General features: G+C 43.7%; 1 protein-coding gene across 1 annotated transcript in view; it reads left to right on the top strand.

Annotated features, from left to right (window-relative positions):
* KCNH7 (potassium voltage-gated channel subfamily H member 7) overlaps positions 1–24,757 on the top strand; it is a 340,601-nt gene that overhangs the window by 299,079 nt on the left and 16,765 nt on the right. The window contains exons 13-14 of the mRNA XM_083348517.1: positions 9,207–9,455; positions 16,250–16,418. Coding sequence (XP_083204643.1) covers positions 9,207–9,455; positions 16,250–16,418 — 418 coding nt within the window. The remainder of the gene's footprint in view (positions 1–9,206; positions 9,456–16,249; positions 16,419–24,757) is intronic.

The raw sequence follows: 24,757 nt of genomic DNA, 5'->3' as shown, positions 1-24,757 counted from the left end.
AATTTGTCTAAGACTCAGAGATTATCATAGTGTGCTCAAACATCTTAGTGCACAGATAGAGCTAATATCTTTTTATCTGGCTAAAATGCCTATTTGACCTAAATTTCTTTTACCGCATTTCCATACACATTTACTTGGGAATAACCTCCATTGGATTCAGTGGTGATTATTGCTAAGTAGACATTATGTGCAATTTCAAAGTTAATGAAATTAAACAATTGGGGCTTTCACCTTATTGCACTATAATTCTAATGTAATGTATTTCTGAAAGGTTCATGCAGTATAAAACATGTTTTCCAAGTTGCCTGTATCCTATTCAAGAAGAAGTACTGTGTTTTCTTTCATCAAAGGGCGTCTCTAAAGCATGAAGCCAAAAGAAAAGAGGCAACAAAATCTGTCAAGAGAAAATGCCTTCATAAACTATTTAAACTGCTCTCCCCCTCCTCCCCCATTGAGAAATTGTTGCCCAAGATTATATCCCTGGGTGACCTTCAGTAACTAAATAAATATTAAAACATGCTGAAGAAGAAAAAGTAACTTTCTGTCCTATATCCATTATGAATTTTTAATAGATTTTTTCCAGGATGCCACATAAATTACTGCTATGACTTCACTCCTCCAAGTGCTACACCCTGCTGATCTACTAAGAACAGTGGAAGTCAGCAAAAATTAACTCTTTGGTTTGACTCCAGACTTGCCCATCTGTAAAAGGAAAGACAGATTTCATTAGTAAAACAAACAAATAAATAATATGAAACAGTGAAGACTCTGTTGGAACAAGAATCCAGGACAAACTATATATCCACTATTTTAGGAAGCAATCCTTAACTTCCATTTCAGAGAACACATAAATGTCAAAATTGCTCTTGCTTTCTTTGCCTCCAGGAAGTTCAGTTTTGCTATTCTCATGTTGTTTTTTTGTTCTACTATGCCATGTCCAAATGGAAATATTTCACATCTAGATCAACTTTCAACATTTTATTTATTTATTTATTTATTTATTGATGGGATTTATATCCCGCCCTATCTCCTGAAGGACTCAGGGCGGCTCACAATAAAACATATAATAAGTGCATAAATCAAGATAAAATGAAATTGAGAACATCAGTGCAATAAAAAATTAGAGAATTTAAAAATGAATTAAAAATACTAAATATAAATTAATTAAAATGCCTGTCAGTCTAGGTCAGCTTGGTGGAACAGGTGTGTTTTGAGGCCGCGGCGAAAGGATTGGAGGTTTTGGGCTATCCGAAGCTCAGGGGGGAGCTGATTCCATAGGGTTGGTGCTCCCACAGAGAAGGCCCTCCCCCTGGGGGTCGCCAGCCGACATTGCCTAGCTGACGGTACCCTGAGGAGGCCTTCTCTGTGTGAGCGTACTGGACGATGGGAATTTGTTCCCGGCAGCAGATGGTCCTGCAAGTATCCCGGACCTAAGCCATGTAGGGCTTTAAAGGTAAGTACCAGCACCTTAAATCTCACCCGGAGGGCAACTGGTAGCCAATGCAGCTCACGCAGGAGGGGTGTAATATGGGAGTATCGGGAAGCTCCCATCACAACCCGTGCAGCTGCATTCTGCACCAGCTGAAGCCTCCGGGTGGTCTTTAAGGGCAGCCCCATGTAGAGAGCATTACAGTAATCAATACGGGAGGTAACGAGTGCGTGGGTGACTGTACGTAGGGCATCTCGGTCCAAAAAGGGGCGCAATTGGTATATAAGACGAATCTGGGCAAATGCCCCCCTAGCCACGGTTCCAATGTGATCTTCAAAACTGAGTCGTGAATCTAGGAGGACGCCCAGATTGCGTGCTTTATCAATGGGAGGTAACATCTCTCCTCCTATAGTCAGAGATGGAACCTCTTGGACTAAACGAGATGACGGTATGTACAGCCACTCAGTCTTGGCCGGGTTGAGTCGAAGCCTGTTTTCTCCCATCCAAATCTGTACCGCTTCCAGACAACGGGGCATCACTGGGTTGTTTCGGGGTGGAGATGAATAGCTGGGTATCATCAGCATATTGATGATATTTCACCCCGAAGCTACGGATGATCTCTCCCAGCGGCTTCATATAGATGTTGAACAGGAGGGGCGAGAGCACCGAACCCTGAGGCACTCCACAATTAAGAGGCCTAGGGCTTGACCTCTGCCCTCCTGCCAACACCGTCTGCGAACGGTCCGAGAGGTAGGAGGAGAACCAACGCAGAACGGTGCCTCCCACTCCCAGCCCCTCAAGACGACGCAGTAAGATACCATGGTCGATGGTATCAAAAGCCGCTGATAGATCTAATAGGACCAGGACAGAAGAATAACCTCTATCTCGGGCCCGCCAGAGATCATACACCAGCGCGACCAATGCCGTCTCCGTGCTGTGCCCTGGTCTGAAACCCGATTGGTACGGATCTAGATATTCAGCTTCCTCCAGGTTCAAAGGGAGCTGTCGTGCCACCACGCTCTCAACGACCTTCGCAAGGAAGCGAAGGTTGGAGACAGGACGGAAGTTGTTTAAAACAGCTGGGTCCAGTGCCGGTTTCTTGAGGAGGGGCCTTACCACCGCCTCTTTCAAGGCAGCAGGGAAGTACCCTTCACTCAGTGAGGCATTGATAACTGCTAGGAGCCAGCCTCGTGTAACCTCCCGAGAAGCATAGACTAGCCAGGAGGGACACGGGTCCAACAAACATGTGGCGGCACTTAGTTTCCCCATGATCTTGTCCACTTCATCTGGAGTCACAGGATCGAACTCTTCCCAAATGTACTTGGCCAACTTCATCGTTTTCCTCTCGTTAGATACTGCCCAGTCAGAGTCCAGACCAGCCCGAATCTGAGCAATTTTGTCCACCAGATATTTACTAAATTCCTCAGCCCGTCCATGTAGGGGGTCCTCTCCCGTCTCTTGACTTAAAAGGGAGCGGACCACTCTAAATAGGGCGGCCGGGCGATTATCTGCGGACGCAATGAGGGTGGTGAAGTAGGCGCGCTTTGCCACCCTCATTGCCACAAGATAGGATCTAGAAAAGGATCTTAACTGTGTTCGGTCAGACTCAGACCGACTGGCTCTCCAAATGCTCTCTAGGCCCCTTCTCTGGCGCTTCATCTCCCGCAGGTCCTTGGAGAACCAAGGAGCGAGTCGGGACTTGCGCCGGGTCAGAGGCCGCAAAGGGACAACGCGGTCGAGCGCCTCCGAAGCAGCCTGTTGCCAGGCATTAACTAAGGACTCGACCGGGTTGTGGGAGAGGGAGGTGGGAATCGGTCCAAGCGCCATCTGGAATTTATCTGGGTCCATCAGGCGCCTGGGGCGGAACCACCTGGTCGGTTCCGCTTCCTGACATCGGGGGGTGACGTGACGGAGGCCCAACCGCAGGAGGTAGTGGTCTGTCCATGAAAGGGGTTGTGATGTTGGAGTAACCCCACCCAGCCCATTTAGCCACTGCCCAGAGACAAAAATTAGATCCGGCATGTTTCCTCCCTCGTGAGTTGGGTCCTGAGTAATTTGAGTAAGGTCCATGGCCGTCATGGAGGCCATGAACTCTCGGGCCACTTGTGATGCACTGCCCAGGGAAGGTAGATTAAAGTCTCCCAGTACCATAAGCTTTGGAAATTCGACCGCCAATCCTGAGATGGCGTCAGGTAGCTTGGGTAGAACCGTTGCTGTGCAGCTTGGAGAGAGGTATACCAGAAGTAGGCCCAACTGACCACCAGGACCCCACCTTAAGAGGAGGGATTCACATCCGTCTATCTGAGGGGCAGTGGCCTCCCGCGGATGGAGGGTCTCTCTGATAACGATTGCCACGCCACCTCCCCTACCCTGAGCTCGAGGTTGATGTAGCACATGGAAACCTGGAGGGGATAAATCAGTCAGAGGGACCCCTCCCTCTGGGCCCAGCCAGGTTTCCGTGATGCATGCCAGGTCTGCGCCTTCCTCCTCGATCAAGTCATGGATGAGGGGAGCTTTATTCACAACAGACCTGGCATTAAAATAGATCAGCCTGAGCTCAGGAGTCAGACCTCCCTCTTCCCCAGGGCAGCAAGCGGGAGCCAGAGGGTCAGAGCGCGCCACAGCAAGAAGATAGCGTTGGCGTGATCTCACAATACGATATGACCCTCTGCTCCTCCATCTGCTGCCATTCCCAATTACTGTGGGGATCGGTATCCCTGTCCCATCCCCCTGGTTTACAAGACTCTCCTTGGCCCTCATATTGCCGCGACCATTGGCCAACTTAGGCTGAGACAGGTCCGGTGGGATCTTCCCCTCGATTTGCTGGGCCTGACCCTCCCCCCTCCCTAACCCTTCAAAAAATTTTAAAAGAAAACCCAAGAGCCTCTTCTTGGCGCCATGCCACCTCTCGGGGTCCCAGGACCCGTCATTAAGGAAACGGCGGCGTAGGTCTGATGGCCATCTCTGAGAGAGTGGGGAAGCTCTCAGGGCAAGTAGCTCACTTCTGGTGTAAGCCATCAGAGGTGGAAATAGGAGTAAAGGACGAGCTGGTAGGAACAACTGCATATCAAGACCACAGAGCTGAAGTAGTGGCTCCTGAGAACATGGTCACCCTCTCACAGTGATCAGGATCTCAGGGGGTCACCATCCAGCTCCGGGTAGGTCGCAGGAGGAGAGAGAGTCCGGTGAATGCTAGCATAGTCTGTTGGTGGATAACTTCGTAGCTCCGGTGATGAGCGGTGGTAGTTCATCTATCTCCATGCCTAAGATGTCATCGCGACCGAGGGGCTGTAGTCAGTCTCCGGTGAAAAAATGAAGGAGGGATTATCTGGACTTAAAGTATGATCCCGAGAGGATAACTGCTATCTCGGGGGCCTTTCGGCACATCCCACCTCCAAATAAAGCTTCAGGTGGTCCCTGGTGAATTCCGCCCTCCAGACCAGATATAGGAGGGTTTTAAATGGCGCTCTAGCCTACAGACGGTGGCCATCATCCCACAGACCTCTGTCGTGGGGGGGGAGCGCGAAGATCTTATAGATGGGCAGACGGGCTACCTTTGTAGGCAGCCCCAGGTCGTTACAGCTCCTCCGCAGGTGGCTGCAGGGCCGGACCGTTTGTCTATCGAAGGGAGATCGATCAGGTCGTTGTATGTCCGTTGCAGGCTTCCACATGCCGCGCATCCAAGCAGGCCGCTTAACAGCTGATTTGGAGGCCGCCGCAAGATCCCACCGGCAGCTGCCGGCTAGTATATGCTCTCTGCCGGTCTGAACGAGCCAGAAAAGGCTGCAAACTGCGCGTTGCAGCCCGCCCATCATCGGCCGCTTTACAGGCTGCCGCGGGGTGCCGCCGGTTACTCGCATCCAAGCTGGCCGCTTAACAGCTGATTTGGGGGCCGCCGCAAGATCCCATTTTAGATCAGGGGTCTTCAAACTTGGCCCTTTTATGACTTGTTGACTTCAAATCCCAGAATTCCTCAGCCAGCAAAGCTGTAGCTGAATGGGCAGGTGAGGGGGGAACTTGCCCCACTTGTTCCACGGCCGCTTTCGGCCGAGCCTCATTGCAGCGGCCTTGGGCGCAATATGAGAGGTGGCAAAGAGTCACGTCACACCGAAACCAGCCGTTTGCTGCCTCCTGCCCAATTCCGCGGCCATGAGGCTTGTTCCGCAGCCTCATGGCAGCGGCATTGGGTGTGATGCGCGAGGTGGCAAATGGCCGCAGCCAGTGGCAAACAGCCACATTGTGCCGAAACTGGCTATTTGCCACCTTGTGCATCGCGCCCAATGCCACTGCCATGAGGCCACAGAACAAGCCGGGCAGAGGCAAGGAACTGGTATACTGGATCCCCCCTCCTCTACCCCGCCTGCTGCTGGAGGGCTGGCCCAGTATTCGCAGAGGGCTGCAGAGCCTCAGAGTGTGCCAGTCGAGGGCATGCACTCACTGTGTGCAGGGGCTGATGGTGTCAGGCAGCAACTGCCCCGGTCTCTGCCTTGCCTGGCCTTACCCTGTGACAATGGCACCCCTGCCCTGCCCTCTGCCTTGCCTTGTCTCACCCCACAAGACAAGCCTCCTGCCCTCCATCTCACCCGCCAGAGACGCCCTGGATCTCCCCCAACCCTGCCCGGCCCCCACAGGCGTCCCTCCCCACGAGCAAAATTGAGGTGGCCATGCCCACTCCGGCCATGCCCACCCAGTTTGCCATGACCACTGCAGCCACACCCACCCAGTGGGCACACCTACCCAGTGGGCCACGCCCACCCACCACCCGACAATAAACAAGTGGGGTTTGGGTTGCAGTTTGGGCATTCAGTCTCTAAATGGTTCGCCATCACTGGAATAGATCCTTGACCCAAGAGGCTTTTAAATCTTAAAAAAAATAAATGACACAAAGGAGACCACAAAAAATGGAATTAACCAGGAAAGGGAAGATTTTATGACTATGACAGTGAACAACATTTAGGTTTAATCAGTTAAAGCAGATATATGCATTTTCCTTCTATTCCTGTGATACCCTTGTTATGACGTCATTTTATTTTATTTTTCTTTATGTATCAGAAGTTGAAGAGGTTAGTTCCTCTTTGAAACCATAGCTTTTTTCTCACTGCAGTAGTTTCTATAGCAACTGTTTCTATATTGGCTTCATACAAAATATAGATAATGCATACTTCCCTTCATCCTTTACCTCTACTAACTTGGCCACTTAATTTTCCAAGAATAAGGAAATTAATTCAGCATTGCAGATTTGCTTCATAAGAAATGTTTGTTCAGCATTAAAAGAAGAATATAAAAAAATCTTAATTAAACTGTAGACATCTTTCACAAATATTATTTCTGATACTAGCAATAGTATAGTTTCTCATATTTCATGTACCCTTCGGCTTGTCCTTAATTAAATTAAGTTTTCATTAAAGGGATTTTATTTGTTTTGGGTATTTTATCCTGTAGAGCATCTCAGATAGCATCAGTTTGTTTTGCTTTTTTAAAAAAAAAAATAGCTTCCTATTTCTTGATATAAAACTTGAAGGACCGGGTTAGGGACTGATCTTCCTAAAGAATATTTTTAAGGTTACTAAAAGTCAGCACCAGCTTGGCTGGTACATAATCAATCTGTTCCTTCGTATATGGTTCTAGAGGAGTACTGATACTGAAGAATAGAAAGTAATAGAGATTTACAAGGAAATAGTGAATTATTGAAATGTCTATGATATTATTACCTGTAATAATATCTTTTTCTGCTACTTTGGTACTTTAGTAATCCAAACTGGTGTTCTTCTTCAAAGAATGTTATTAATGGTTGCTTTTTATGATGTATTTTTTATACCATCCATAGTTGTATTGTGTAAGACGGACAGCTATATAAATATAATAGATAAATAAATAGGTAAAGGAATATATATATCTGTTGATGATCTCTAACATAGTCCATATTCAGTCTCCTTTGATTGGGATGAATCAGGACTTATAAGTATTAAGATAAACATGAGTCTGCCCTAAAATATTTTCTTCTAAACATATTGAAGATCTGGTGCTTAAACGTTGGGTAGATAAATAGACAACCAATGATACTATTCTAGGTTTACCAGTGACAGAACTGTAGATCAGGGATCTTCAAACTCTGTCCTTTTTTGACTATTGGACTTCAACTCCCAGAATTCCTCAGCCAGCGTGCCTGGCTGAGGAATTCTGGGAGTAGAAGTCCATGAGTCATAAAAGGGCTGAGTTTGAAGATGCCCTGCTGTAGATGGTCATCTACATACTTAAAGAGCAATGATAAAGTGGCAACATGCTGTTTAAACCTGCCTATAGGAAGCTAATTTAGGTAGGCAGTTGTGCATTTTGGAGCAGAGAATGCAATCATTTGCTATCGCATACCTGCTGGCCATGATTAAGGAGGAAAATGTAGGTCAGGTATTGTCTTGATCACAAGATGACTGTGATAATCCTTTTCCAGCAAGGCTGCCCATACTGTTAGGCAGAATGAGATTGATACCTCAAGTAGTAAAACTGGGGAATAATGAAAGGTTGGTAATAGTTATTTATTAAATAAATTAATAAATATGTTTTTAGCATCATGGATGGTAGAGGTCCGTGTAGCAATCAGAATTTGGAACAAGCTATCCTGGATCATCCAGTTGCAATTCTTGAAATTATTAGATGAAGATTTTCTACTGTATTAAACAAGCCTTGTAAGATCACAAATTTAAGCTATAATCATCCAGCTTGAGTTACCTGTTGTTGTTGTTTTCCTATGAAGACTGAAGGGGAAATGTAGTGTGGAGAGTTCTGTGTAATTTGCTTCATTCCTCAGATGCATACAGATTGACAACATTAGCTACTGATTGCTAAATATATTACAAAATAGACATCTTAGTAAATAAGAGAGAAATTGTTTATGTTTTGGGGATAAAAAACTGATTATAAATTGGAGAATTTTAAGGCTGACATCCTATACAAATTTACAGAGTTGACTATGTGTATTTAGAAGTTATGTGTATTTAAAAGTTACCATATGTATATAGCATAAAGCTGATTCAGATCATGTTATTTTAGTTAGAGGAAGAATTTTACGATGGATTGGGAATATTATCCACATTTGCATTAAATTCTCTCTCTAGGTTCTAGATACCATCATTCCTACATTCTCGCAAGTGTATTTAAAAAATAATAATCCCTTCATTTTCAACCACAGAGCTGTTTTGAAAATGCACATAATTGTATATGAGGAGGTGAACAAAGTTTCTGAGCCCCAGGAAGCCAAGAGGGGGAAAAAAAATCAGCCCAACACAATCTACATTAGTGCCCCAATTGCAATTTAGAGCCTGCATGTTTTTTTCGCCCTAATTAAAATGGGTAAGGTATTGTTATCAAGCTGATATGAATATTCAAAATAAACCATTCTCTTTTTAACAAAAGTCATATGTTTCTTTCCTAGGAATGTTTGGAAATGTTTTTTTAAAAAAAATCACAACGTATTAAGTGCTGCGAAAAAAGAAGGTGAATCATGTATGCAAATAAAATTTGTTCTCATTTAATGTATTTATTTGTACTCACCATTTTTTTAAAAAAAAATCAGCCAGGATGCTTGGACTAGAGATGAGTCGCAGGATCTGCTTCAGAAAATAGATGTAAATCCTACAGGCATGTTCTATAAAAAGACACTGAAGTAACATTATCCTCTGAACAGAACAAGCTTGCTAAATGGTGTAATAATGTACAGTAGTCCCCATTTCCCCAAGGGCAGGAATAAATAGCATCTATCTAATAATTTCTCTTCTAACAGATTATGACAAAGAAGATGAGAATTCTGTGGACAGCAACAGGCATTGTCAGGCCATCGAGAAACATTATGTGGAAAAGAGAAGCAGGTCATCATCTTATGTGTCATCCACAGATGATGAGCAGAAACCTTTGTTTTCCAAGATAATAAGCTACCCAGCTGGACTAGGCAAGGCTGCAGTGCTGGATTTTGAGGAAATAGTAAATGCAACAGAAAGAATCCAGAATGATCAACAAAGTCACTCCTGTAAAGGTAAACCCAGCAATACCTTTTGCCGAAGGTATTGAGATTTAAGATCTCCTGGGAAATGGTTAGAGCAGACAGACTTTTAACCTGGTGATCAAACCTCTCCTTGAGAATAGCCCTTGCGATTAAGTTTATCACATTTTAGTAGTTAATTTCTTCATGCCTTAGACCAGGCATGCCAAACTTGTGACGTCCTGTGACGTCGCGTGACATATCGTGACTTTTTCCCCATTGCCGGCAATGGGGTAGGTGCAGTTTCTGCATGATGCATCCGGCTCGCGGGCCGGGAGTTTGACATGCCTGCCTTAAACTGTTTCAGCAGATACAGTGTTCTCTTCAAAAGAGAATGGCAGAATGCTCATCTTTCAGCTGACCATATCTGGGCTACAAAACCTCAGAGAATAGTTCTGAGAACCCCCAACAGCAGGGGTGTCAAACTCAATTTCATTGAGGGCTGCATCAGCATTGCGGTTGCCCTCAGGGGGCCAGGTGGGTATGGCCAGGGTGGGTGTGGCCTACTGGGTGGGCGTGGCTAGAGTGCGTATGGCCTACTGGGTGGGCGTGGCCAGCTCTACATCGTTCACATCAAGGGTGCCTATGGGGGCCCGGGAAGGAGTGGGACAGATCTGAGGGTCTCTGGCAGGAGGAGGGTCTCTGGGCCAGGGCCAAGGCAGTGGGGGACGTTCCCTCACTGTTTCCAGGATGGCTTCGCAGGCCGCATGAAACCACTTCCAGCCCCCGGGCCTTGTGTTTGACATGTCTGCCCAACAACAAAGGGTTGGGATTTTTAATCTTGTTGATATATACAAAAGATGAGCATCAGGGTGGCCTAGTGGTAAAGACACTCACCTCCCAGTCAGAAAGTTGAGAGTTCAATCCTAGATAGTGGCAGATGTTTCTCTCCTAGGGGGAAAAATATCTGCTGTGAACTCTGCATAGGCATAAGGAAGGGCATCCAGCTAGTAAATGCTCAGCTTCATCCAGTTGCCCCAACTCTATCCCGAATTAAAAGATTACAGGGTCATAAAAAGGAGTTCTTTATATATATACTGCTCAAAAAATTAAAGGGAACACTTAAACAACACAATGTACTGTATTTAATAGTAGGATGTCTTATCTTGTGTTCCCTTTATTTTTTTGAGCAGTATAGAAAGATTCAGAAATTGGCCAAAAAACTATAGAGCAGGCAAAAAAGAGAAGAAAACAATCCTGTCTTAACATATCTACCATGTAAAAAAAAAAGCTTATTTGAACCAAGACATATCAATATTTAATATTCAGTATTCAAAGCCAGTTTTTCTGTCAATGGATTATAGCTGAACCACATGAGATAAGAGATCATTGGAAACCATCTGGCCCTAAAATGTAATACAAAGATTAAAAGTTTCTAAAATGTTTCTCAAACATTTCTGGTAATACATTGGTGGGTTTTGTCCAAGAAACTAAGATTAGACTAATGATCGCAGAAGTCTCATGTCTTGTTTCATGTCATGTCTCAGCATCTGGTGCTGAATGTTTGGTTTCTGAAAATAACCTGTTCCTGTGAAGCCTGAAACCTTGATTGCTCTGACCCAAATTAATGACGGCTGTATTGCTTCACCTGTTGGGAAAGACTCATGCTACCATCACGTTGTATAAGCTAGCCATTACCGGTGGCCGAGTTTTGTTTGATCACTCTAAAAGCATCGTGTTTGCTGTTGTTTTAAGAAACAATAGAGTTGAGTCATATGTAGTCATGGTTTTTTTTTACTCTGAGTTAAGCGGGAGATGCTAAAATATTGCAATTTAGGTTTCAGACACCATTCCAGATTTCAGCATGAGCAAACATTTACCACATAAGATCAGCACTGAATAAATTTTGCCTAATTATTAATCAAATATATAAATTAACTCCTGGCTATCTCACCGTGGCATTTTATTGCCAGAACTTTAAGACTGTTGATTAGAAATAACTGAAATGCATAAAGATATGCAAAACATCAAAAGTTCTGTCGCTGCAATATTACCAGTAATTTCCACACATCGTAATGGATAGGTGTTTTGTTGATTTCTCTCCTTGCATGAATATTTCTGCATAAAGAGATGCAGTTTTTAATCCCATGTCACTTCATCAAGTATCAGGTTACATCAGACGTCGGCATTTTACACCACCACCCCGGGCCACATCCGGATCTTGGGCTATCTCTGTCCAGCCTATGAGGATTGCTTTTATTTTGAAGCCAATTGCCATTTCCTCCCCCCCAATTTATGTATGTGCATGTGTGCGCGCCTGCGCACCTTCACAACCCTTCACAACCCTAAAAAGAGCCTTGGTGGAGCAGTGGGCTAATGCCTCCTTAAGTAACACCAGCTGCCTGCAATTAGTGCAGGTTCGCATCCCACCAGGCTCAAGGTTGACTCAGCCTTCCATCCTTCCGAGGTAGGTAAAATGAGGACCCAGATTGTTGGGGGCAATTAAGCTGACTTTGTAATAATGCCGCTTGGGGTGTGTGTGAAAGCCCTAATAAGCAGGCATATACATAGAATGAAGGCTACTGCTCAGCTTGTAAGCCGCCCTGAGTCTTCGGAGAAGGGCGGGATATAAATGGAATAAAAATAAAAATAAAATAAATAAATATTGGTTCAGCTCTCCACAGCAGTCTCAGTTTCTCATGTGGTTCCTTGGGAAAATTAAGGGAGGGAGAGAGAGAGAGAGAGGGAGGGAGAGAGAATAAGGTCATTCGTTTACCCCTAAATTCTTGGCATCTCAGACCTTTGTAAACGCTACTAATATATATTTGCAATTTGGAAGCTCACCTTTTCCCTTTTGATTGCTAGAAATATTTCCCGCAGCTATGGCAACACTTTCCAAGGCAACCTAGGCAAAACAATCTTCTTGGGCTATATTTAGCTATTTTCAGGAGTGTGCATTTTCACCGTGGTCACGTACAAACCGAAATAAAATTTCCTTGTTCTTTGTTTGGGACACTTAAGGAAGTAATCATCTTTTCTCATTCTCTTTGTGTCTGCCTGCTTTTTAATAACAGTCCACCTAATCAGCAGCATTCTTACTTATTTTTTTGTCAACTACATTAATTAACAAAATGTGGGCTATTTTCTAAACGTAGGAGTATACAGGGTAGCAAGATAGACTGGTAAATAGGATACCAATGGGTTTCTCAGTTTTAGGGACGGATGAAAAAAGAGCCTAATGATGTGTTACCTCCTTGTTAATGTCCAGTGTGAGAAGTGATATTGGCATTGCAGTTGATAACTTCTGCTCTCAATGGAAAACTGTCTGCGTTAATGTGAACTTACCTGAACTCTCTGAGCAGTTTCAGAGGCCTATGCAAAAGACTGCCAGAAAAAATGAAGCGGACTGGTGAACTCCTGCCATAGTGCCAGCTCTATTATTATAGAAGTGCCTGTTTTTAATTTGTGTTCCTAAGACTCTTCATAATTGCTTTTTAAAGGGTCCTAAAGACCTGGTTTTTTACAGTTAGTTTACTTGCTTCAGAACAGTCCATGAAGCTTACACTTCGTTGTTTTTTTTATGATATGGCTTCTACTTCTTGAACATAGATGGCAGCAAAGAGAATGTTTTTGAATCTTTTGCTGCTATCTAGGAGTTATTCAGATATTTGCAGACTAGACAGGATCATCTCTTGCTGATTGATCTTGTTGAGAAATTTTATTTTAGTCTTGTTTTTCATTTGTTTTCTGAAGATATCTTTAAGGTGTGAAGAGAACAGAAGGAAGAGGCTGTGCACCTTGAGAACTCATATGCAAATATTTATATAAAGAAACCAGTTTGTTAAAGTATAAATAAAGTACTTTTACTGAATAAAAGCAAGCAATCATAGGAAATTACAATCTGTGGAAAGGAGTGTAACTAAAGAGTATGGCTGGGTTTTGCTTGGGAAATTTCCTTCCTTGTACTTCTGCTTTTCTTCCTGGAAATGAAAATAATTCAAAGGAATTGATTCAGAGCAAAAAGATAAATACAGGAAAAGCTATTATTTTTCCATCTGTTTCTGCTTTCTGAGGCTGGAAATTGCATTGCTGGGCAACTGCTGTTTATCAATAACTAACTTAGGAAAACGTAACAGTGAGTATCTGACTATTTTTTCCCTAATTTCCCCCAATCAACACACAGAGTGCCCGGCTTCCTGCTAAGTCCATAGGTGCTTCTTCTGTGGTACTGTCACTCTACAAGGTAAACCAGACTAAGAAACAAATGCCATATAGGGTCAAGACTACTCTTATTGTAACAAAAGTTGGCATGTCTGAATGTGCTTCCCCCTCCCTCACTTTATCTTCATGTGAACTAAGGAAGGGCTTGTTTGATATGTTTTCTCAGATTAGTTTCTTGGAACCAGCACAATCCCTGCTTATCTAATTATTGTCTTGGTAGCAATGATTGTCCTTCACAGCCATTTCTTATTCCCTTTACTTGCAAATGCATTCAAAAGTCCTAGTAGCAGCATTGAGGCCCTCAGGCTTGCTCAAGATTATATGAGTTTGTCCTAAACTTCTGTGGCTATTCAGGCACTCTCAGCTCAGGTGCTTTTATTATCAGCTGCTTTTTGTCGGGCCCTCTATACATTAACACTGTAGGAGAATAATCTGATCCAGACTCGCACCTCAATTAGCCACTAATATCTGGATATTTAATCCCAAACCAGTTATTCTGGCTGTCATTGTCCATCGTCCTTATTTAGCCCGAGCATCTCTATCAACAAACTTGCTCAGATTCACTGAAATGTCTGATGCCCAGAGATCATGAAAAATATGTACAGTCAGGTCCAGAAATATTGGGACATCGACACAATTCTAACATCTTTGGCTCTATACACCACCACAATGAATTTGAAATGAAACAAACACAATGTGCTTTAACTGCAGACTGTCAGCTTTAATTTGAGGGTATTTACATCCAACTCAGGTGAACGGTGTAGGAATTACAACAGTTGGCATATGTGCCTCCCACTTGGTAAGGGACCAATAGTAATGGGACAGAATAATAATCATAAATCAAACTTTCCCTTTTTAATACTTGGTTGCAAATCCTTTGCAGACAATCACAGCCTGAAGTCTGGAATGCATAGACATCACCAGACGCTGGGTTTCATCCCTGGTGATGCTCTGCCAGGCCTCTACTGCAACTATCTTCAGTTCCTGCTTGTTCTTGGGGCATTTTCCCTTCAGTTTTGTCTTCAGCAAGTGAAATGCATGCTCAATGGGATTCAGGTCAGGTGATTGACTTGGCCATTGCATAACATTCCACTTCTGTCCATTCATAAACTCTTTGGTTGCTTTTGCAGTATGCTTTGGGTCATTGTCCATCTGCACTGTGAAGCGCCGTCCAATGAGTTCTGCAGCATTTGGCTGAATGTGAGCAGATAATATTGCCCAAAACACATCAGACTTCATCCTGCTGCTTTTGTCAGCAGTCACATCATCAATAGATACAAGAGAACCAGTTCCATTGGCAGCCATACATGCCCACGCCATGACACTACCACCACGCTTCACTGATGAGGTGGTATGCTTAGGATCATGAGCAGTTCCTTTCCTTCTCCATACTCTTCTCTTCCCATCATTTTGGTACAAGTTGATCTTGGTCTCATCTGTCCATAGGATGTTGTTCCAGAACTGTGAAGGCTTTTTTAGATGTCGTTTGGCAAACTCTAATCCGGCCTTCCTGTTTTTGAGGCTCACCAATGGTTTACATCTTGTGGTGAACCCTCTGTATTCACTCTGGTGAAGTCTTCTCTTGATTGTTGACTTTGACACACATACACCTACCTCCTGGAGAGTGTTCTTGATCTGGCCAACTGTTGTGAAGGGTGTTTTCTTCATCAGGGAAAGAATTCTTCGGTCATCCACCACAGTTGTTTTCCGTGGTCTCCTGGGTCTTTTGGTGTTGCTGAGCTCACCCGTGCATTCCTTCTTTTTGAGAATGTTCCAAACAGTTGTTTTGGCCACGCCTAATGTTCTTGCTATCTCTCTGATGGGTTTGTTTTGTTTCTTCAGCCTAATGATGGCTTGCTTCACTGATAGTGACAGTTCTTTGGATCTCATCTTGAGAGTTGACAGCAACAGATTCCAAATGCAAATAAACACTTGAAGTGAACTCTGGGCCTTTTATCTGTACATTGTAATTGGGGTAATGAGGGAATATCACATACCTGGCCATGGAACAGCTGAGAAGCCAATTGTCCCATTACTATTGGTCCCTTACCAAGTGGGAGGCACATATGCCAACTGTTGTAATTCCTACACCGTTCACCTGAGTTGGATGTAAATACCCTCACATTAAAGCTGACAGTCTGCAGTTAAAGCACATTGTGTTTGTTTCATTCCAAATCCATTGTGGTGATGTATAGAGCCAAAGATGTTAGAATTGTGTCGATGTCCCAATATTTCTGGACCTGACTGTATATTTTCTTGTAACTATAGTTCTTTGTGTGGTAGTCTGTGCATTCACACAAACCATCCACCTTCCCCACATCAAATGCCTACCATGGAAAGGAATGTGAGATGCTGTGAGAACTTCAACCATTCAGAGGGAACAAGGCAGGAAATAAACCCAGGCATACATGGATTAGGAAACTTGCTTTAGCTCCACAAAATTCTAAGCGTGGCTTCTGCACAAGGAAATTAGCCTTATGTGTGAACGTTCTGGTGGCAAATGAAAGCATACAACAGCCGATAAAGCGACTTTTTCTTATTGCATGGGTTAGAAATATAAGAAACAGACATAAAACAGTATCTGCATTAGGCTGACCTTCACTCTCGTTCATTGTTTTGACCGGTAGATTTCAAGGACAGAAGAACCTGGGAGGAAGATCAGAGCAGAAGTCATCAAGAACCATCCTGTCCGTCTGCATTACCTCATGTCAACTGGGGGATCTCTGAGACAGACAGTGAAATCAACTATGGTGAAGTGGAGCAGAGGCTAGATCTACTTCAAGATCATCTCAGCAGGTAACTCAAGAGCATGAAGAAGAAAGGTAAAGCTGGAGTTCCAGTAGCTTTGATATTGACAGTAAGGTTGACGTTGCTCTTTTTTTTTCCCACTAACCCATGCAAACTAGATCCATGCCACTGAATAATATGACACTGTTGTGTAGAGTCAAAATGGGCCTGTTGCTGAAGATAGGAAACATCGTCTTGTGACTGCCAGCAATTAATGTAGTTTTTGCACATATATATATCTGATTCGGATTGTGGACTTCCTTTTTTATAGTGTGGCCTTTTAACTCCAAATCGGCACATACTTTATCCTGGCCTGTCACATGTAGAGTTTTCCCAGCAATCAATCTACTGTTCTCACACACAGACATAGACACACACACACACACAAACACACACACACTTACCTATTTTTTGCTCGTTAAGCATCTTACCAAACCATGATGTGTTTGGTGGGTATTACCTTCCTGACCCTTTTTATGGTGTGCTTTTTAGGTCTTCAGTATTCCCTGGAATTCCTCTACTTGAATTGTTCAGTAAGTTGTCGAAGATCTCCTTGGTGCTTTTTGCAGCTCTTGATTTGTTTCCAGATCTATCAGCGAGGAACAAAACTTGTGTCCCAGTTAAATTTTCCTCAGTTGAAGTCCCACTTTACCCACATTCCTTGGGAATAAAAAATAGCATATCCACAGTGATCTCACATATTAACTTCATCAAAACTAGGACAAAACTTGGACAGCCACTAGTTCAAGGAGCTTCTGAAAGATCCCGAATTAGAAAAATAAAGTTTAGTTCATTATTCTGAAGTGTTCTTGGCCGAGTCAAGGAAATATACCAAAGCTGTCCAATTTGCACAGGAATTAAATAAACATTTTTATGGAAACTAAGAACAGTTCCATTCTTCAGTTGAATGGTTTGGTGATTTAACATTGTAGTGGAGATCCCTAATTGGACTGTGGTTTCAAATGTGGATGCTTTCACTTTTTTAAAAAAACATTTGCAATAAAGATTGCAGCAAATGCAGCTAGCAAAAGACAACAAAGCAGATTTTCCAAGTTAACAGCAGTGCACTCAAAGGCTTGCAGAAATTTGTCAGGGAAAGTCAGGGAATACGTAAATCAAGCTGTTACAAATGAATGAAATTAAAGCTTTTTTTTGCTACAATTGGTTGACAGGGTTATTGAGGAAGAAAACCTATTGACCAGCATAAATTCACTGTGAATTCTTGGCACTATAAAATGACAGTGAATCCAAGAGAGAGTATAGCAACATGATTTTAGAGTGTTTTAGAGCAGATTTTTTTAAAAAAAATCCTTCTAAGAAAAGAAGTCACAGGCATACCAGGAGTGTACAGAGCGGGGGGGGGGGGGGATGGTTAGCAATTATTCCTGTCAACATAAATAAAAGCGAGATTTGTTCATCTTGCCATTTTGCTGTTATAGCTACCCTTCGCTGGGATATCCCTTTGAATTCTTATCCAGGAGGATTCAACTCTTGAGCTGAAGGTTGCTATCATCTTTTGTCATGCAGTATATTATGTGCAATCAGATCCGTCATATTTTATTGGTTATTAACACTATTCTTTCAGTTGTAATTTTATTCTTGAAAGCTGCCTTGAGTTCATGAAGCACTAGAGCAGAATAGAAATTTAAGTACGTACATTTGCATTCGATTTGTATGGCACCCAATGTGTAAACATGGATTAAAGCCAATAGATTAAAAACAACACAAAAGGAAAATAAAATAACAGGCTGACTCACATTCAATCAAGTTTCAAATCACTAGAGATGGGCTCATCCAGCATGTGGCCCCTACCGGGGGGGGGGGGGAAACAAGGCCTTCAAGACCAATGGCATCAGGACATCCAAATCTTAGAGGAAAGACTATTCCAGAGGGCAGGTACTACAACAGACCGTGTCTCCTGGGCCTACCACATGATTTTGTTTTTATAGAGGGGATACAGGCTATGCCCACCCTGCTGGATCTCAAGGGATGGATAGATTCAATAGATGGCAGCTACTCTACAAGACCCAGCCCTATATCGTACCATGAAGGGCTTTATAGGTGATGATCAGCACCTTAAATTGTACCCAGAAGCCTAAATAAGCATTTCAGAAGGTCTACCAGCATCTGTGTATGGTTATTCTTTCTGTGGATGTTTGCCATTTCACTCTGTTGGTTCTCTTCTGGAGTAATTAATAAGCAACCTATCATTGATGGGTCCAACTATCCCATGAAGGGCCAGTTTGGTCTGGTGCTTAAGGCATCAGGTTAAAAATGAGGGGACCACCTTAAGCATGAAAGCCTGCTGAGTGACCTTTGGCCAATCACTTATCAGTCAAACTCAGTTAACAGAGCTATTGTTGTGGGGGAATTAGGAGGGAGGAGTATAGGTATGTTCACACCTTCAGTTATTTATAAAAATAAAATAAAAGGGGGAAATAAATACACCCATTAAAGTTAATTGCAGGACTGTTCATTTTCTGATTGGAGAACTATGTTGCTGCCAAAAAGTGGCTAAACATCTGTTCCTTCCATTCCAGATACTATTTGTGAAGCTTTTCAGGACATCAGAGGTTGCTTTGCTTTAACAAATATCCAGCTGAAACACCTCTTTAAAGTGAAGCGCTGAATCAGAACAGGACTCTATCAGTGCATTAGGACTGGCGTGCTGCTTTGATCTTGACAATTAAAAAAACGCACATGCCAAAGATTTCTTTTTCCTCTAGATCAAAGCAGTTGATTGAAGCAAATCAGTCCACTTCAATGCTTTGATTTAATGTACTGAGTCAAGCTGACTTGCTCTTTGGAATTATATTCCAGCCAACCTGCACACATCTAATATATCCCTTTGGCAAAATATTGTGTAGATTAGATTTCTTTTTTATATAATTTTTACTTTCCATTGCCTCTCTTTATCTGATACATTATTGTGAGGCTGTGTTGGTTAAGGACCATGCTTTTGGCATTATTCAGGTCTGAATAACTTGTCTGAAATGGTGGCCTGATCAAGCAAGGGGCTGGACTAGAACAATGGCCCCCAACCTTTTGGGCACAAGGGACCGGTTCCATGGAGAGACTTTTTTCCGTGGACCAGAGGGAGGTGGTTTTGTGTGCTGTCTGCATCCCACGGATGGGGGCTTCGCTTATTTGCGTGGCCCGGTTTTTGTTATGCCACAGACTGGTGCCAGTCCATAGTCCGAGGGTTGGGGACCCCTGGACTAGAAGACTTCCAAGGTCCCTTTCAACTCTGTTATTCTGCTAAATATTTCTGTTAAGTAAGATTAAGAGATGCTGACTGCTCATATAGCTTAGTCCAACATGTACTTGGATCTGCTTCTGAGAATTCAGAACATACCTGTTTCGTCCAATAGCGTTATTGATTAAAAATGGCTATTACGTCAAAATAAAGATGTAGAACAAGTCCTAGAAAAGTATGAAGCATGATAAAATATATTTATTCTCAGCTTACTAACAAAGTGCATGAGCATCTAGGATATTTTATCTACGTTTCATAGTAACCAAATCAAATGTACCCAGGAACTATAAGGGAAAAAAAATAGAAACTTTTTTTTTACCAGTCTACACATTTCTGGTAAATAAATACGGTAAGGTTTTGTTGCTTTCTCAGCATAAGTAAAGTATCTGAAGTTATTTGGAATTCTTTTATGCAGTCAGTTGATACAGAAGATAGCATTCTGTTGTGTCTGTAAATAGTTGCAAACTTGTAAAATAGCAGGTTGCAAAAGTAGGTTCTTGAAGCGGGAGATTCTGGTGCAACCATTGGTTAAAGTAGCAAAGAAGCGGGAAAATAGTGATTGATGATTGGTTACAGTTTAAACAGTTCTACTATAAAAGCTTGAAACATTTGACAGTTGACAGTTGACTTATGTGTATTGAATAAACTCTTTCATTGTGAACCACTCTGAGTCATTGTCTACCTGAACCAAACAATTGGCGACGAAGGTGGGATAGACGGCAGACCAGAGAAGGTTCGGCGGAACAGCTGCGCAAAGGCGGCAAATTTGAAAAGAAGTCACAGTCAACCAAGCGGCCGCGGCGGAATCAACAATCCTCCGAATGGTGCAAATCGGGTTCTTAAAAGAATTCGACCCAAGCTTCCCAGAGGACTGGGAAGAATATGTAGGACAGGTCGAAGGATTCCTGCTTGTAAACGGGATAACGGACGATCGTAAAAAGGTGGCAGCGTTACTGACAATTTGCGGCACACCAGTATATCGGATCGCTGTAGGACTTTGTCAACCACAGCCGGTCTCAAGTGTTCCGTATGCTGACCTGTTAGCTAAACTAAAAGTGCACTTCACGCCAAGGAGATCCGAACTCTTTTGGCGTCGTATCTTCGAAAAAAGAAACCAAAGGCCGGGAGAATCAATTCAAAAATTCGTGGCTGCTGTGAGAGAAGCCGCAGTACGATGCAAGTATGACAACTTGGAAATCAGAATTCGGGACCGAGTAGTACTGGGCTTGCGGGACGAACACCTACAAAATAGAATAATCGCCAAGCCCACCGGCGATTTGCAAGAGGTACTGGACGAACTGCTGACGTATGAATCCACCGGGTATCGCGACCCCCCCCCCCGCAGTAGCATGGCTGCGTCTGCCGAAATCAATCAAGAAGGCCTTGTGGACTGCGGGGAGGTGGACCAACTGGGAAGATGACATCGCCGAGGTCACCAGACGATTGGGGAAAATGGCGCCAAAACCATCCCGAAGCAACGGGCCTGAACCGAACCGCCGATTCCAAACCGCAACACCGCAACGACAAGTGACAGCGACCCAACGACCATGGAAAGACACCGCAACCAGACCGCGTGACAACGACAACCGGTGTGGCAGCTGCGGGGGCAACCATCCCCGCGCCACTTGCAGATTCCGTACCGCCAGATGTAGATCGTGTGGGAAGACCGGCCACATCCAAGCCATCTGCAGGGGTCGTGCACGCGACAATCGCCTCCATGAAGTCGACGTTTGGCCCGAAGGTAAGGTAACCCCTTACTATAGTGGCAAAGAGACCCCTAGACCATGGGCTAAATTTCTGAACCGTGGGGAGGTGGCGCAAGTCAATCATAGTAGGAAGGGAAAAATTAATAATTTTCCGGAAGGAAAATTAAAAATCATAGTCCAATTGCAAGGGGTTCCTTGCAAAATGGAAATAGATTCAGGGGCCTCAGTGTCCATAATATCCAGTGAAACCCTGAAAATGATTGAACAAATAAGTGGCAGAAAAATTCCACTTAGTTCAACCAAAATCCAATTAACCGACTTCCAAAAAACCCCAATAAAAATTAAAGGGAAAATTACCCTTAGTGTTAAATTTAAGGGGTTTAAGGGAGTTTTAGATTTAATAGTTACTGAGGGCCAGAGGACTAGTCTAATTGGCCTTAACTGGTTTCCTGCCCTGGGCATTTGGATAGGGGGAATAAACACAGTTATTAAAAATAAGACCCTCGAATCAGTCTGCAATGAATTCGCAGACGTATTCGATGGGTCTTTAGGTAAATACAAAGGGCCCCCAATTAAATTTAATCTAGACCCGTCGGTTAAACCCATCAGGCTTAAGGCCCGAAGGGTGCCTTTCGCCCTGAAGCAAAAAATCGAGGCCGAGCTCGATAAGCTTGTAGGCCAAGGCGTCTTAGAACCAGTCGAGGGTGGTTTGTGGGAAACGCCGATCGTCACACCCCTTAAACCTAACGGGGATGTGAGGATCTGCGCTGACTACAAAGCCATCCTGAACCTGGGAATGAAAAAACACGCTTACCCGGTCCCGACGGTGAAGCAGGTCCTCGCCACGATACAGGACGGCGCCATATTTGCCAAGTTAGACTTGGCGCAGGCGTACTTGCAATTAACTGTTTCTGAAGAGGCTGCTGAAGCTCAGATGATAGTTACCCACAAGGGGGCGTTCCGAGTCCACAGACTGCAATTTGGTATTGCAGCAGCTCCAGGCATCTTTCAAGAAGTGATGGAGAGGACCTTAAAGGGCATACCTGGAGTATGCCCTTATTTTGATGATGTCCTGATAGCAGGAAGAAATGAAGAAATATTAGCAGAGCGTCTGGAACAGGTATTGGAAAGGTTTAGGAGGGCTGGATTAAAATTAAAAAAGGAGAAATGTTGCATTGGGGTTAAGTCCACTGAATTTCTAGGATTTAGGATAGACAAAAATGGAATTCATCCAACCCCTGATAAAATCAAGGCAATTAAATTGGCACCAGAACCAAAGAACAAGGCTGAATTACAAGCCTTCCTTGGCTTAGTTAATTTTTACCACACATTTGTGCCACACAAAGCTGCCATAGCAGAACCTCTTCATAGACTTTTAGATAAAAAGACCCCGTGGCAGTGGCTTAACAAACATAGAGTTAGTTTCCAAACATTAAAAGACATTCTTTCTAGCCAATCAACAGTAACCCATTTTATTGAAAATAAACCAATTTATCTAGCTTGCGATGCTTCACCTTATGGTGTGGGGGCTGTTATCAGCCACTTGGACACTCATGGTGTTCAAAAGCCAATCGCATATTATTCCAGGACGCTTACTAAAGCAGAGCGGAATTATGCACAGATTGATAGGGAAGCATTAGCAATCGTGGCAGGAGTAAAAAAGTTCCATGATTACCTTTATGGTAGGAACTTTACCATACTCACTGACCACAAACCATTATTGGGACTGTTTACCACCGATAAACAGACACCCCAAATAATGTCGCCCAGAATGCTGAGGTGGTCAATTTTCCTCTCAGCATATTCATTCTCCCTTCAACACAGACCGGGCAAGGAAATGGGACATGCAGATGCTCTTAGCAGACTGCCATTAAATATCACTGAGGAAGACCCTGCCCCTGTGGGACAAATAATGTCTTTACAGGACATTCCTGAGTGGCCCTTAACCGCTAAAGATATAGCTGTGGCAACAAATAATGACCATATCTTAAAAAGAATTATGGCTTGGGTCCTTAGTGGGTGGCCAAGTACCAACCCGGATGCCAAGTACATTCCTTATTTTAGAAGAAAGGATGAACTGTCATCCCATTTGGGATGTGTTCTGTGGGGAAACCGTGTTGTCATTCCCGAAATCCACAGACCTACAATTTTATTAGAACTACACGAGGGGCACCCTGGAATAGTACGTATGAAGGCATTGGCTAGGAGTCACTTATGGTGGCCAGGTCTTGACAAGGACATTGAAGAATGTGTTTCTAATTGCTATTTGTGTCAACGTTCTAGGCCTGAGCTGCAACACACACGTACTCATAAGTGGGAGTTAGCTAGGAATCCTTGGTCCAGGATTCATATTGATTTTGCTGGACCTTTCCAGGGGTTAACCTGTCTTGTAGTAGTGGACAGTTTCTCTAGATGGCTAGAAGTAGTTCCTGTCAGTTCAATGACTTCGGGTAAAACAATACAAGTTTTAAGGGGCCTCTTTGCCACTCACGGGTTACCTGATGTAATTGTGTCAGATAATGGGCCCCAATGCACCTCTGTTGAATTCCAGGATTTCCTCAGGGCCAACTTGATTAAACACACGACATCAGCACCCTTCCACCCGTCCACCAACGGCTTGGCTGAACGAAATGTGAGGACCACTAAAGATGCATTAAAGAGAATCATCCGTGGCAATTGGCACCAAAGACTGGCAGAATTCTTGTTGACCCAACATACGACCCCGTGCACGGCTACAGGAAAAAGCCCAGCAGAGATGAGGTGGGGAAGAAGATTAACCACCAAACTGGACAGGTTACATCCTGACAGACTACCATCAAGTGCAGAACCGGACATTCCAAACAGATCATTCAAAATTGGGGACCTAGTCTGGGCCAGGAATTATACACAAGGGGACAAATGGGTCCCAGGGGTGGTCACTGAGATATTGGGACCCTTGTCTTACACTATTGAGGGGGAAGGGAACAGGGTTAGCAAAAGACACATAGATCAGCTCAGGAAGAGAACTATTGGTTGTATGCCAGTTGAGGGGAATCAAAGTATACAAGGGGGGAACATTGCATCAGGGTTTATTGATAACAACCTGCCAGTTAGTGGGGAAGCAGAAATGCAAACCAGCCTGTCCACAGCTAACCAACAACAACACAGTCAATTTGACTGGGAGCTGCCCCCTTTGAGCAGGCCAGCAATAGCTGAACATCAAACACAACAACAACCACAACTTGTTAGCAGAGAAGCATCTGAGCCAATTAGCCAAGAGTCCAGGTCCACCAGAGTAAGCCAGCCTAGCAGACAATCTGATAGAAATGACTTAGGTATCCAAAGCAATAGATATCCTTCAAGAGTCCATAGGCCACCCAAATATTTAAGAGACTATGTCCATAAAT

Source organism: Vipera ursinii, assembly GCF_947247035.1.
Source record: "Vipera ursinii genome assembly, chromosome: 1".
Lineage (NCBI taxonomy): Eukaryota > Metazoa > Chordata > Lepidosauria > Squamata > Viperidae > Vipera > Vipera ursinii.
The sequence above is the reverse complement of the archived record's forward strand: the minus strand, read 5'-3'. Positions and strand labels throughout refer to the sequence as shown.